The sequence below is a fragment of the Marmota marmota genome, unplaced genomic scaffold, assembly GCF_001458135.2.
Source record: "Marmota marmota marmota unplaced genomic scaffold, marMar, whole genome shotgun sequence".
Lineage (NCBI taxonomy): Eukaryota > Metazoa > Chordata > Mammalia > Rodentia > Sciuridae > Marmota > Marmota marmota.
Window position 1 is genome coordinate 466,674 of NW_026000221.1, and position 14,932 is coordinate 481,605.

Below are 14,932 nucleotides of genomic sequence, written 5' to 3' on the forward strand. Positions count from 1 at the left end.
GATTGTGGATGATTTTTATTTTATTTTTGCTTTCTTGCCTTTCCAAACTTTTATTCCAATTTCTCTTATGTATATTTTGGTTTTCTTTTTTATGACAAAATACACTAAAATTATATTGTTCATATAGAAAAATCCCTACATGAGTCATTTCTTTTGAAAAAAAAAAAGAATGAATAAATGCTTTCCTGAGGAGCTGAGATCCTTTTTTAAAAAGAATTAGCTGCTGGGTGCAGCGTTACACTCCTGTGATCCCAGCTAGTCAGGAGTCTAAGGCAGGAGGATTGCAATTAGCAAGAACACAATTTAGCAAGAACCTGTCAAAAAAAAAATTCTAGATAGGGCTGAGGATGTAGCTTAGAGGTGTAGCCCCCTGGGCTCAATCCCCAATACTAGCAAAAATAAAAGCAGAGGCAGATTCCTACAAAAGCCTTCCAAGGTGTCTACTCATTCTGAAGTCAGGGACACACACCACAACCCCCCTAACTTGTCTCCATAGAAATCAATACAGTCATGTATTGTCAATGACAATATACAATCGTATATTCAGTGGCTGTACCCCATAACCTAGAAGTGTAGTAGGCTATTCCAATCTACACTTTCCAAAGTACACTCTGTGATGTTTGCACAACAAAATCACCTAACGACACATTTGTTGGAAGATATCTCAGAACATATCCCTCTTGTTGGCTGCCGCAGTCTGGCTGAGCACAAATCACAAGCCACTGAAGCAGGAACAAACTTTATTTCTGAACTCCACCAGCACACTCCACACATGCTCCCCGGGGAACTCTCCCAAACGCCACTTGGTTCCTCCAGGAACCAACGATGGGAAATCCCTCCTCCGGAAATCCCTTCTCCCGCACTTCCCCAACCAATGGGAACTCTCCGGGAATCCCCACGAGAACTCCAAAGTAGCGTGAGAACTCCAAAGTAGCAGGCTGAGGCGGACAGTAAAGGTGTAATATACAACCGAATCAATCCAGCATCATCTTAATGGCTTGCCTCTCAAACAATACTATTGGCAAAATGCCAGGGGCCATTCCGACTCAGCTGTGACTCTCAGCAGTTGGCAACATATGACTTACAGTATACAGAAACCAATAAATGATGTTATAAATAAGAGCCAACATTTATTAAGTTCTTACCTATATTAACTCACTTAATCTGCTTAATAACAAAATAGGATAGGTGTACTTATGCATTTTACAGAGAACACTGAGGCACAGAAAAGTCGAACCAGAAGGTGGCAGAGCAGGATCTGAATGTGTTTGGAACCTCTGTTCTATACTCCCTGGAAAAATAGTAACAGCAGTTACTGTTTTTTGAGTGCCACTTATGAATCAGATGGAGTAAACATTATTGAATGCCAGTGATAACCCACCAAGCGGGAATTATTTTTAATTTTTAGTTGCAAAATAGTAAAATCTTCTCTTTTTCATGCATAGCTCTATGATATCATTATAACATAACCACAGAAAGAATATAGAAAAAAATCTAACCAGGAAAAGAATTTCCTTGTGGTTGATCATTTCTATTCAAACCCTAGTTCAACTCTTGGCAACCACCAATCTGGTCTCTATTTCTATATTTTTTCCTTTTCTAGAAAGTGATTTAATGAAACAGTATTGTGTTTGATACAGGGTTCTTTCACTTAACATAATGCATCTGAATTCATTCATGTTGCTGTGTGCCTCAAAAATTTATTGCTTTTTATTGCCTAGTAGTGTTCCACTGTGTGGATGTACCGCAGTTTATCTACCCATTCACTTGTTAACAGATAGTTGGATGATTTCTAGTTTTTGATGATTATACACTGCTGTACACATATCCATCAATGGGAGAATAGAAGTTTTCATTTCCCCAGGATAAATTCCTAGAAATGAGATTGCTGGATCATTTGGTAAATGTATGTTTAAGAAGCTGCCAAGCTGATTTCCAAAGTGGCTGTATAATTTGAATTCCTACTAGAAAAGTACGAGAGTTTCAGTTATTCTCCATGCTAATCAGCACTTGGTATTGTCAGTATTTTTTTAATTTAGCCGTTCTAATGAGTATGTAATGATACTTCATTATGGTTTTAATTTGCGTTTTCCTAATTACTAATGATGTGGAGCATCTTTTCATGCTTATCTGCCATCTTTATATTTTCTATGGTGAAAAGTCTGTTCACATCTTTTGCTCAGTTTTAAGGTTAAGTTTTGTTGATTTTTAAGTTTTCCTTATATGCTTTAAATACAAGTGCTTTATTTTATGTGTGGTTTATAAATATTTTCTCCCAAAATGAGACTAGCTTTCTATTCTCTTTGCAGTGCTCTTTGTGTAACAAAAAGGTTTTAATTCTGAGTAGGCGCAATATATAAATTTTGTCTTTATGGATCATGCTTCTGGTATCAGATCTAAGAAATCTGCTTCACTATCTAAAGATATTCTCTTAGGTTTTCTTCCAAGAGTTTTATAATTTTATGTTTTACACTTAGGTCTATCATCCAAATGAGTTCATTTTTTTGGATCTAATATGAAAGATGAGATGTGGGTTGAGGTTCAAAATTTTGCGTATGGATATTTCCAGCCCCTACTGTTTAGAAGACTGTCCTTTGTTTATTGTCATTGCCCCTTTGTTGCAAATCAGCTGACCCTACTTGCAAAGGTCTGTTTCTAGATTTTATATTATGTATATATTTCATTTGTCTATAGATCTATCCTTTTGCCAACATCACACTGACTTGACAACCTTACTTTATACTATGTCTTAAAATCAGCTAGTGAAAGTCCTCAAACTTGGTTCATTTTCAAAATTATTTTGGCTTTCTCGTTCCTTTATGTACAAATTTTAGAATCAGTAGTATCTGCAAAGAAGCCTTCTGGAATTTTCAATGGGACCACCTTAAATCTTTAGGTCCACTTGGAAGAATTCACAATAGTGGGTCTTCTAGTCAATGAACAGATTATGTCTTCACATGTATTTGTGTCATTTTTAAATCTCCTTTATATTATTCACAATCCAATTGTGCTAGGGCAGTGGGATAGGTTGCCCAGAGACCAAAGGAAGTACTCAGAGACAGTGTGCAAGACACAGGTTTATTGAAAAATGTTTACAAAAGGTCCAGTGATGACAGGCTGAACAGGTAGGATTTCTGTCCCTCACTGTGCTCCACCAAGTAATACTTCCATCCCTCATGACATTACTCCACAAAGTCGAGTGGGAACATGCTAGAAAATGTCACCTCATCTCTCATGGTGCTTCACCAGATAAATAGCATCTCTGTCCCCAGTGGCAGTAGATTGAATGGGTGCCACTTACCCTCTCTATAGTTCCCTCCATTCTAGAGCAGTTACCACAGAAAGAGGGGTTTCATAAATCAGGCTACAGAATCAGTGACATCACTAGCTTAACTTGCTTTGTCCCATTGTATGCCCAACATTCCAAAGAACTTGGGGCACATGCAAGAAAATAGCTCCCTAGCAGATAACATTAACTTGCCCTAATTTCCTGCATACATGAGAGAAAATCAGTGTCCTTCAAGATCATATTTATCTAGACATTCTACCCCAGACTCACTCTCTTGTTCCCTTGACTTATCCAGATTTTGGGGGACACAGAGTGGTATTTCAGGGACATGGTGTTTTACTGTCTTCTTTTCTCCAGGGATGACACACTTTCATTAGTATTTTGGTAAGACACCAAGTGTAACCCTCACTGTATAAATAATAAATAAGTGACTTAAATGAATGTCACACCTTGCAGGGGAAGCCAGTATTCTGAACACAATTCTGTTTTCTCCAAAGCCATAATTCTTTCCACTAAACCACACTGCCTCACAAATAGATTTTCCCCAAAAAATTTTATATAGCTCATTGAAATAATATATGTCTTCCCCCTTTAGCTGTCTTCTTTTTAAATATTAGAATGAAGATTAAAATAGAAAAATGTTTACAGTATGTTAAGTAAAAAATGAAATATACAAAGCTGGATTTATGATATGATAACTGCATAAAGCTACACATACAGGAAAATATTTTTAAATATACTAAAAGGTTTACAAGATTCTGAGTTATAGACTCATACTATTACCTGTTTAGAAAAAGTAGTACAGACATATTTGATACATTCCTGAGAGGTTGCATGTGAATTGAATAATTTTTTTCACATGTACTAGGTAAGGTAGATAATCAAAAGAAATTTGCACAAAGACGTCATGGGAAAAACATATATGCTGAACTAACGCCGGAGCAAACACTGAAATAACCTTTCTGCCAGGTGGTTCGTCTGAAACAAAATGTAAACACTTCTTGATTCAGAGTGCAGAGTGCTCACCATTACACCATGGAACTGCCAAAATGTAAACACTTCTAAACCCAGAAATCCCACTTCCATGTACCTACACCAAAGGATGATTATTTGCATAAAGAAATGAGTTCATAAAGGATAATCATCATAGCACTCTTTATTATGGTGTGAAGAGTACAAACCACCTACTAGTTGGAAACAGTTAAGCATATTCTGGGATATTTAATGGAATTCTAAATGACCATTAAAATGACTGAGAGGAGCTTGGAAACCATTGCCACAAGAAGCCAGAGCATTCTGCTGGGAAGATGAGCAGGCCACAGAACAGTGGATGAGCATCACTGCATCACAGGAACACAGAATTTCAGAAATGATCCGCATGGCAGGACAATGCTCACCACAGCCTTACTCCTAATGATTATTGACTTTTACAATGTTTTATTGAGATGAAATTCACACATGATAAATTTCATGTATTTTCTCCAACTGTATTTTTTTTAAAAAAACTTTTTTAGTATTTATTTTTTAGTTGTAATTGGACACAATACCTTTATTTTATTTATTTATTTTTATGTGATGCTGAAGATCGAACCCAGGGCCTTGCACGTGCGAGGCAAGCATTCAACTTTTAAAAAGGACAATTGGAAAAATTGGAACATGAGTTGTATAGTAGATGGTAATATTGTATCAAAGTTAATTTTCATGAGTTTGATACTGTATTGATAAGAGAATGTTCTTACTTTTAGGAGTTACATGTTTACAATTAGGGGTAAGAATTCATAATGTCTATAACGAATTCTCAAATGATTCAACAAATATAATAACAACAAAATATAATAACAACAACAAAACATTTGAGGCAACTATTTTTAAAATATTAACTGATGATTCTAGATGAAGGATATATGAAATTTCATTGTTCCATACTTATAAGTTGCAGCACGATTTTAAGTTTGACATTTTTCAAAATAAAGTATTTTTAAAAGAAAAGATATGGGAAAATCAGAAAGGGCTAAGCAATATTGCACACTTACGTAAAAATCCCATGGAAATGCAATGTCAGGGCAGTACCCCATGTGTATTTACATTTGTAAGTGACAGAAACCCATTTCCAACTGGTTTATCGCAAAAGGACATTTATTAGCTTAAAGGATTATAAAGTCCAGGAATGAGTCCAGTCAGTCAGGCATTGCTGGATCCACATGTTCAAATGGTATCTTCAGAATGTCTTGCTTTCTTCCTATGTATTCTCTGCTTTCCTCCATATTCATCCCAGGATCAAGCAGTTTTGCCATTTCTGGTGAAAAGAAGATAGCATGTCCAGGCTTATATTCTATCCTGCCAGCAACTCCATTAAAATAAGTCAATAAAATCATGATTTGTTTAACAACTCCAAACAATTTGTTTAACAACTCTAAACAACTCCAAACAATTGTTTCATTGACTTTGGTCTTACATTTACAGAAGGAAAGGAATGCAAAGTTCCTTGTTTTTCAAGAGACAAAGTCAAGTAAAACAGAATCACATTCCATTAAAATGGGTCTCCCTTCCGTTCCCATTACCCAGTTAATCAGTTTTCCCCAGAGACAGCATTGCTGCCATATTTTTTTTAATTTTGTTTATTTATTTTTATGTGGTGCTGAGAATAGAACCCAGTGCCTCACATGTGTGAGGCAACACTTTGCCACTGAGCCACAACCTGAGGATTTGACAATCCTGCAGAGAAATCCTTCTACTATAGATGTGTGGGTGCACATACTCAGAGATGGTAACATAGTGTACATACTGTTGTGTACCTTACTTTTTTCTTGAAACATAAATCCTGGGAGTTGTGTCATGACAAAACATGTAGAAATGTATATCTCCCTTATTTTTTAATGGAGGCACAGGATTGCAAACATGAATATACTGTAAAAGTCTTTTTCATTTCATTCAACAAATTCTCATAACAGATACCTGGAAATTTAACATATTATTTATGAAGCATTTGGATTATTTTTCTCCAAAATCATGTAATTGCCCATTATGTTGCCCTCCCCAAACTATATTATAGACTCCTCCTGCAATTTATCCCTATATGATTTGAGACTGCTCCACTCAGAAAAATTCGTGAGTCCTGCAAATGTATAGATGTTAATACCAATTCACTTGTACCAATCGTTTGTGAATGTATTCAGTGCTTTCAGACTCTTCTAAACATGTAAAGTTGGTTTTTCCATGTTTATTTCCCCAATTAATATTTTTTATTCTAATTTCATAATGAAGGCAGAATATACTGTTACTTTATGTTTGAATTAAAATGACACACATTTGAAGTAGTGTCACTAGTTATTACTTAAAATATTAGTAAAGTCTCACTATGTGTAGAAAACAGAAGTAATGCAACTCCTACTCCACCCCAAAGAAAGAGATCTTTCAAAAATTGCATATTTTTAAAATTCACAAGCCAGGTGAATTGTATACTGTGATTACATAGTTATCCAATAAGGACACCCTTCAGCTGATAAAAATTATTGTTGCTATTATTTATATGCACTCTCAAGAGAGTGGGCCATCTCTAAGCAGAGAACAACAAAGGAGACAATGCTGTCTCCAAATTTATTACTATTTATTGTTACCAGGAGAACTGAGGACTACCTTCTGCACTCTTTGCCAATCAGGGGTTCATCTCCTCCTTCACATTGGGCAAGAAAAATGAGATGACGTATCCACACAGACTGCACAAAAATGTTCACAGAAGCATTACTGGGCAGTGAAGGTGGGGGTAGTTTCTGAGCTAAATTGGTCCTTTCTGTCTGTTGTAGGTAGACTCTTTAGGTTCTTTTTTTTTTTTTTTTTTACCATCAATATAGTTTGCTGATGTTGAGAAGGTGTGTGTGTGTGTGTGTGTGTGTGTGTGTGTTTACCATATATTGCTCATTTCATTACATAATTGAGGGAGAAAAGTTGCTATAAGCAGTTTCATTAGAAACTCCCCAGTTTTTGCCAAGCCACTGGCAGCAGAGGCATCTACCTCTAGGTAGATGAGAGAGAATATAAGTACCTGAGCCCCAAGAGACTCTGCAATGTGGTGTTCTCCGCAATGTGTTGGTCCCTGGTTCCAGAAGACTGGACACTAACATACCTCAATTAGCAGCAAGTCCAAACTCTTCCTGAAATTACTGGCAATAAGGTGTGATAACGAAAGCCAGCACTCACATGTGCACTGACATGGAACTTCAAAAATTAAGATGAATGCCCCCCAAAAAAGAACAAAATATTTGAGCAAAACTCTTAACACCAAAAGTGATAAACCCTATACTCTACAAGAGAGAGGAGTAACATTTAAGAAAATGGACAAACAACATGACCTGATTCTTCTCTTCCCCCAAGTGAGGGAGAAGAAACTGACTCAGACTGTCTTACACTTGGGCCCAGTTTTAAAATTCATAAGCCAAGAATTTGCCTCTTTTGTATTCTGATTCTATTATGCCATCTCCCTTAAGGAGAGGGATGATTCAATCTAGTTCTGAATGAAGTCAGAGCCACATATTGGATAAAAACACAAGGACTTAAAACATCAAAATATTTTCCCAGTACACCAAACAAAGGATATGTTGTATGTGTTACAATATTAATGTAACAGTAAAATAAGATGAAAAGCACAAAAAGGATAAATAGTAATATTTTATATCAATAAAATAACTATTAACAAAGAATTATTGAATTTTTTATATATCTCACAGCAGAATTATTATAGAAATATCAGATTTACAGGATGATGAAATAAAATTGCATTAGAACAACTTTTTTCCTTCACTATCTAATGAACAATATATGGTAAACACACACACACACACACACACACACACCCTTCTCAACCTCAGTAAACTAGATTTGGTGGTCAAGAAAGAAGCAGAAGTCATATATAACAAATTAGAATAAAAAATAAAAGAAAAAGAAAAAAGAAAGATCCAGAAGAGTCTCTACCAAATAGATCCAATTTAGCTCAGAAACTACCCCCAACCTCATCACCTGCAGCCTTATTGGTGAATTAACAAAAACCTGAAAATTCTTGCTAATGTCATCAAACTTGGAGTGATCTAACCTAAATGGGAACTCTTATTTTTTAATCTCTTCTGACTAAGAAGTAATACTTATGGCTCCTAGAGAAGAATGTGGAAGGTAAAAAATGAAATTGACTCATAAACAAAAGGGAAATTTACAGATCTACCCATTAAAAATGAAAAAGTGTTCCCCAAAAGAGGAAAATCAAATGAAAAATAAACTTTCAAAATACATCATTTCAAAACCACCAATTGAAGGCCACCAGAAACAATATCTATAGTAAAATATAGTTGATTTACCTCTTGTAGGGAGCATCTGCCATAGACATGCTGGGGCATGCTGCACTCACTAAGTTGCTGGCTCTAAGGAACAGCAGCCACAGACATGCTTAGTCATGACTGGACACAATTGATAAGGACCATCATCTAGAGACAGAACAACACTGGAGTGTGATAATAATGAGCACAACTTGGAACTGTATGTAAACTGCTTGTCCTGTGACATCAAAGAGCTTTGCTCTGAGGACATCAATAAGACTGGCCACCTTGCTGTCAGTCCCCAGACCAACCCACCATTCCTTGACATTCCACCTTCCGCTGGAGAGAACCACCAGAAAATGACAACTTCAGCTCTTCGGCTAAGAGAAGTCGCATGGCATCAGAGGTACTTTAGGGCTTGTGGTTTCCCTAGGATTGTGTGATTTGCTGCTTGTTGTATTTAATTGGTATACATTAATTGGGGTGCTCCAGCATAACCAACACTTTTTGCATTAATTGTTTGTGTTTGATGATTGGTGTGATTGAATATATGCTTGCATTTAAAGACAACTGCTTCCAAGTAATTATTAAGTACTCCAGAGGCTGAGCAAGAGGACACTGGAAGCGGCTGCTCACAGGATTTGGCTTGTGTGCTGGATTATTCCAAGAAAAGTTAAAGAACTAGGGATTAGTTGGGATGGAAAGTTGTCAATAAACTGGGCTAATTCAGTGGCTGGATACTTTAGTAATTTCAATCTAAGAGGTCAGAGGATTAAAGCAAGCCTAAAATTGTCATTGCTTTTACCAACTCAGTCACTTGGTTCAGTCAGAAGTGGAAGATGTTTTATTGTTCATGTAGTTGCCAAGTGGTTTTGTCTCTATGTCATTCCAAACATGGTCACCGAGTGGCCTTTCTACATCTTTATATTCTAGAAACTATTCTTTATGTTCATTTATGAGGGAGATGTAGAAGGGTGTAGGCAGCCAGGGCAAGACGGTGATTGAGGAAGTTGGGGACAGGGCCAGAACAAAGAAGCATGGAGAGGGTCTTCTAAGGAGGTCAACTTCCTGCTTAAAGAATGTGCTTGTGGACACAGGAGGGGATCCAATCAGACAGACATTTCCATATTTGTACTCCTAAGTGGGGGATACAATAGAAAAATTAGAACAGATGCCTGGACACTGGGGCCCCAATCCATAATAGTGAGGAAAGCATGGACAGAAGGGGGATAAGGAAGAAAGTCCAGAGACCTTAAAAAGAACAAGTCAAAATTTCCCCACCAGATTCCCAGCTCTGGGTCTCCTTCCCTTTGAAGAAGACTGTTTCTGACGCTTTTGCAATAAACCTGCTGCTTGCTTGCTACCTATGTGTTTTATTCTTCAATTCTTTGCTGAAGGGAGACAAGGACCCCAGCACCCCTAGGTGGTAACATTTAGAAACACTGTGGCCTGGCAGCCACCTGCCAAAAAAGGAAGCTTGACCTCATCTCAAGATAGTCAGCTTCACTGGTGGTAAAGTAAATGCAAATTACAGCAACAAATGCCTTTTTGCAAACATGATATTGACAAAAATTAAACAGCACTAACACCCAGCACTAGAGGAAATATAGGGAAATGAGTTTTCTCATACACTAAAGATATAAGTGAACACATGCCTTACATGGTGGTCATCAAACAGTTTTTAAACATTATTTTTTGGAGTCAGGCATAATGGCTCAAAACAATTCTTTTTTATTCTGAAGAATTTCAAATATTTACAAAAGAAGACAATGGCCAGGTGTATTGCAGCTTGGGAGGCTGAGGCAGAAAGATCGTGAGTTCAAAGCCTGCCTTAGCAAAAGCCAGGTACTAAGCAATGCTGCAGTCTGGCTGGGCACAAATCATGAGCCACTGAAGCAGGAACAAACTTTATTTCTGAACTCCACCAGCACACTCCACACACGCTCCCCGGGAAATCTCCCCAACGCCACACGGCTCCTCCAGGAACCACATACCAACCGGAAATCCCGCCTCCAGCACTTCCCCAACCAATGGAAACTCTCCAGGAATCCTTGCGAGAACTCCAAAGTAGCGAGAACTCCAAAGTAGCTTGGGGTTAGGGACTTTATTGGAGCAGGCTCAGAGATTAGAGCCAGGTGGGTCCTAACAACGAAAGGTTGAGTTGGTATAAGGGAGTGGTGAGCCTTTCTCAGAAAGGCCCTTGGGTGGGAAAGCAATACTGTTTCTTAAAATGGTGGCTGTCACTTAAGATGGTCATCCAGCAAGGACCTTACAGATATACTGGCAAGACTTGTTTAAGTAAAAACTGTTCTCCTAACATTATAGAAATAAATAAGCAAAATCCTAGAAACAACCAAAATATTTATCATAGTGAACTGGTTAAATAAATTGTGGCATACATTAACCAATGGCTTTTTTAATGCAGCCATTAAAAAGAGAAAGAACCTGATCTAAACATTATATAACATATACATGTATTAAAATATTACATGGTACCCCATTAATATGTACAACTTTTATNAAAAGGTTCTGGAGGAATAAACACAGAAGCACTGAAGAGGAAGAACTGGCCATTAGGATTGGGGAGATGGACAAAGGGACCTTTACCTTTGTCTATAATGTGTTTAATTTTTTTATGAAAGGAAAATATTCACATATCATTTTTATTGTGGTAAAATATGCATAAGAAATTTTCCATTATATCTATTTTTAAGTATACAATTTAGTGACACTAGTACATAGACAATGTTGTATAACTATCACCACTATTCATTTCCATAATGTTCTATCATCTCAAACAAAAACTCTGCTTGCATTAGACAATTCTCCATTCTCCCCTCCTAGAACTCCTAGGCACCTCTATTCTATTTTTGTCTCTATGAATTTGCCTGTTCCAAGTATCTCATATAAGTGGAATCATTCAATATCTGTCCTTTTGTGTTTGGCTTATTTCACTTATCACAATGTTTTCAAGGTTCATCCACATTGTGACACATATCGGTATTTCACTCTTTTTCATGCTGGAATATCTATTGTATGAGTATATACCTCATTTAAGATAAAATCCATCTGCTGATAGACATTTGAGTAATTTCTACCTTTTGTTTATTATAAGAATTGCTGCTGTGAAGATCAGCAAACCATTATCTGACCAAGTCCCTGCTTTCAATTATCTGGGGCAGATGTCAGGGAGTAAAATTGGGGGATCATATGATGATTTAATGTCTAACTTTTTGAAAAAATGACAAACTACAAAGTAGCAGGCCGAGGCGGACAGCAGGGGTCTAATATACACAGCTTAACATAACCATTATCATCTCAATGGCTTGCTGGCGTCACCTCTCAACCACTCCGTTCTGGCAAAAATGCCATGAGTCATTCGGACTTGGCTATGGCTCTCAGCAAAGCAACTCCATGAGATCCTGTCCCTAAATAAAATATTTAAAAAGGGCTAGGATGTGGCTCATTGGTAAAGCGCCACTGGGTTCAATCCTGGTACCAAAGAGAGAGAGAGAGAGAGAAAGAGAGAAGACAATGGTATAATGGACTCCTGATAAACCAATTTCAGCAACTCACAATTCATGTCCACTTTTTACTTCATCCTTGCTTCCATTGACTTCTCTCTCTCTCCAGTAATTTTCTGAAACAAATTGCTTCATCTGTAAAAATTTTGGTAGAGATACCATTATCATACCTAAAAACAATCATAAAAATTCCTTAATTTAATGAAATACCTCATCAGAGTTCAAATTTCCAAATGTCTTATAAATGTCAGACTTCTTATCTCTATAGTTTCTGAATTAAGATCCAAATAAGGTCTGCACCTTGATACTGGATGATGTGGCCCATTGCTTTTTAAAGTGAGTAATATCACTTTATACATCAAAAACAAAAACCACACATATCCTTTGACCTAATGATACTAGTCTTAACAATCTAAAGACATATCTATGAGATTATTTATTATATCATTGTTTGTAACATCAAAAAAACTTGAAAACCACAGTGGGGGGATGGCAAATTAATGTGGACATCAATGATCAACAGAACTGCATCACTATTAAAAAGTCAAGGGGCTGGGGCTGGGGCTCAGCGGTAGAGCACTCACCTAACACGTGCGAGGCACTGGGTTCAATCCTCAGCACTACATAAAAATAAATAAATAAAATAAAGATATTGTGTCCAACTACAACTAAAAAAATATTAAAAAAAAAAGTCAAGCTAGATCTGTAATGATTGTTCTGGTGGCTCCATAATAGATTAAAGGAGAAAAAAGGCCTAGAAGAAATATGAATAATTTATCATTTCACTTCTGTAACAGAGAATGACAAATTCACAACCTTTTATATAGTTTTTGTATATTTTTTAATATGTATATGATCATGGGTCTACATATCTCTGTTAATGTTTATATGATTATGGAGAAGGTATGTGGATTTACATAACAGGGCAAGTGACACGCCTTACATAGGTTGGTCAAAGCAGAGTATATAAGGCAAAACATAAAGAGAAATAAAAATAAAAACAGTAGCAAAATATAGTATATGTTAAGCGAAATGTATAAATCAAATCTCTAACCATAATGTTATATTATGCAATAATATTGGAATATATGCAATATTACAAAATTATTGCATAATTTCTGGTAATTTCTATCCAGATATAAAACACATATCCTTTAATCCAGAACTCAGTGGTAACAAAGACAATGGACAACTTAATTTGAGGAGTAGTTTTTTGTCTTGGGTATCTGCTTTCACAAAAAAGTAACATTGGAAAAAAGAAAAATAGATTAACATTTTATATATACTCTCATTATGAGTCAAATAAATGCAAACCAAATGAGAACAAATCAAATTTTTGTCTACTTCATTTTGCCTGTCAGTAACATGAATACAGAAAATGTTAAGATAATTATGTTTACAAAATGGTGTTAATAACTTCAATTCTCTGCTAGCTCAAGGCAGACTTCACACTTCATCAAAGCCACCCCTAAGCAATCTTGGAATGCCTGGTTTAATGCTGTGTCACCCTCAATAAATCCTGTAAGATGAAGGTTGGCATTGTAATCATTATTGCAATTTGACCTGAATCAGTGTCCCAATTTAATGATTAGTGAAATCAGCAATGTAAAAAAACTATTTCACTCCAGATTTTCTACTACATTGCTAATGAACAAGTTTTAATGTACAAAGACAGGATTTGTGTAATTCATCCTCCCCCAAATCACTTCCTACAGTCTGCTTTGTGCGTAGGTTCTTTTTAGCTCTGCTTGTCCATGAACAATGTAAGTAAACTGACTCAATTCTCCCACTCTCTCCATTCAATTTAAATTAATAAGCTACCAAAGTGCCAAATATTATGCACAAACTCAGACGTGGAAACAGAAATTTAAAGCCAACATTGAAATTCTATGGCCATAAAATGATTCATAATTCATGTGCTCATAATTATTCTAATGCAACTATTCACTTGAAAATTACTAAGTCAATCTCTCTCTCTCTCTCTCTCTCTCTCTCCCTCCCCCCCCCCTTTTTTTAATATATATTTTTAATTGTAGATGAACACAATACCTTTATTTTATTTGTTTATTTCAATGTGGTGCCGGGGGTTGAACCCAGTGCCTCACTCATGCTAGGCAAGCGCTCTACCACTGAGCCAGAACTAAGCCCCACTCCCTCCTTAACACCCAAATTTGTAGACACCCCCCAAGGTCCAGACAGTCAATAGAGAAGGAAATTCAGGATTTTTCAGAAGCTTATTGATGAAAGCAGTGAGGATGATAAGATCATACTGTTAGCTTGCTTGTTCAACTCTATTTTAGAACTGATCTGCATTAAGAGCAACAATTTAGGGGCTGGGGATGTGGCTCAAAAGGTAGCGCGCTGGCCTGGCATGCGTGTGGCCCAGGTTCAATCCCCAGCACCACATACAAACAAAGATGTTGTGTCTGAAGAAAACTAAAAAATAAATATTAAAAAACTCTCTCTCTCAAAAAAAAAAGCAACAATTTAGCTCCTCTTGTTTTTGCCCTTGTAGTCCCCCACTTTAGTTTCTCTTTCTCTTACTTCCCTCATCATACAATGCTATTTTGAACATTGGATAAAGAATTCTACTTCAAATCAGCAATTGTACTATCAGAAATCTAACTCGAATAAGTATTTGGTCCTCCAGAATACAAAGATATGTACCTGATTGCTTAAAGCTGCACAATAATATTGTAAATATCCCAAGTGTTTTTTATTTGGTGATTTGTTGAATCAATTACTGAATAAATGTTAGCTATTCATTTACATTCCACTGATAACTACTAAAAAATGGCAAACAGCCCTGGGGGTGG

General features: G+C 36.5%; 1 protein-coding gene and 1 long non-coding RNA gene across 4 annotated transcripts in view; one reads left to right on the forward strand and one right to left on the reverse strand.

Moving 5' to 3' along the window:
- Window positions 1–4,427: 4,427 nt before the first annotated feature.
- The window catches only part of LOC125613001, an 18,082-nt gene continuing 7,577 nt past the window's right edge, over window positions 4,428–14,932 (reverse strand). The window contains exons 2-3 of one of the 3 annotated variants that reach the window (XR_007343516.1): window positions 12,169–12,286; window positions 4,428–5,585 (exon numbers count right to left, since the gene is read on the reverse strand). This is a non-coding gene — a long non-coding RNA (uncharacterized LOC125613001). The remainder of the gene's footprint in view (window positions 5,586–12,168; window positions 12,287–14,932) is intronic. The other 2 variants (XR_007343514.1, XR_007343515.1) reach the window with 2 other exon arrangements.
- The window catches only part of Simc1 (SUMO interacting motifs containing 1), a 95,617-nt gene continuing 89,536 nt past the window's right edge, over window positions 8,852–14,932 (forward strand). Inside the window, exon 1 of the mRNA XM_048792300.1 lies at window positions 8,852–8,998. Coding sequence (XP_048648257.1) covers window positions 8,987–8,998 — 12 coding nt within the window. The 5' untranslated portion in view covers window positions 8,852–8,986. The remainder of the gene's footprint in view (window positions 8,999–14,932) is intronic.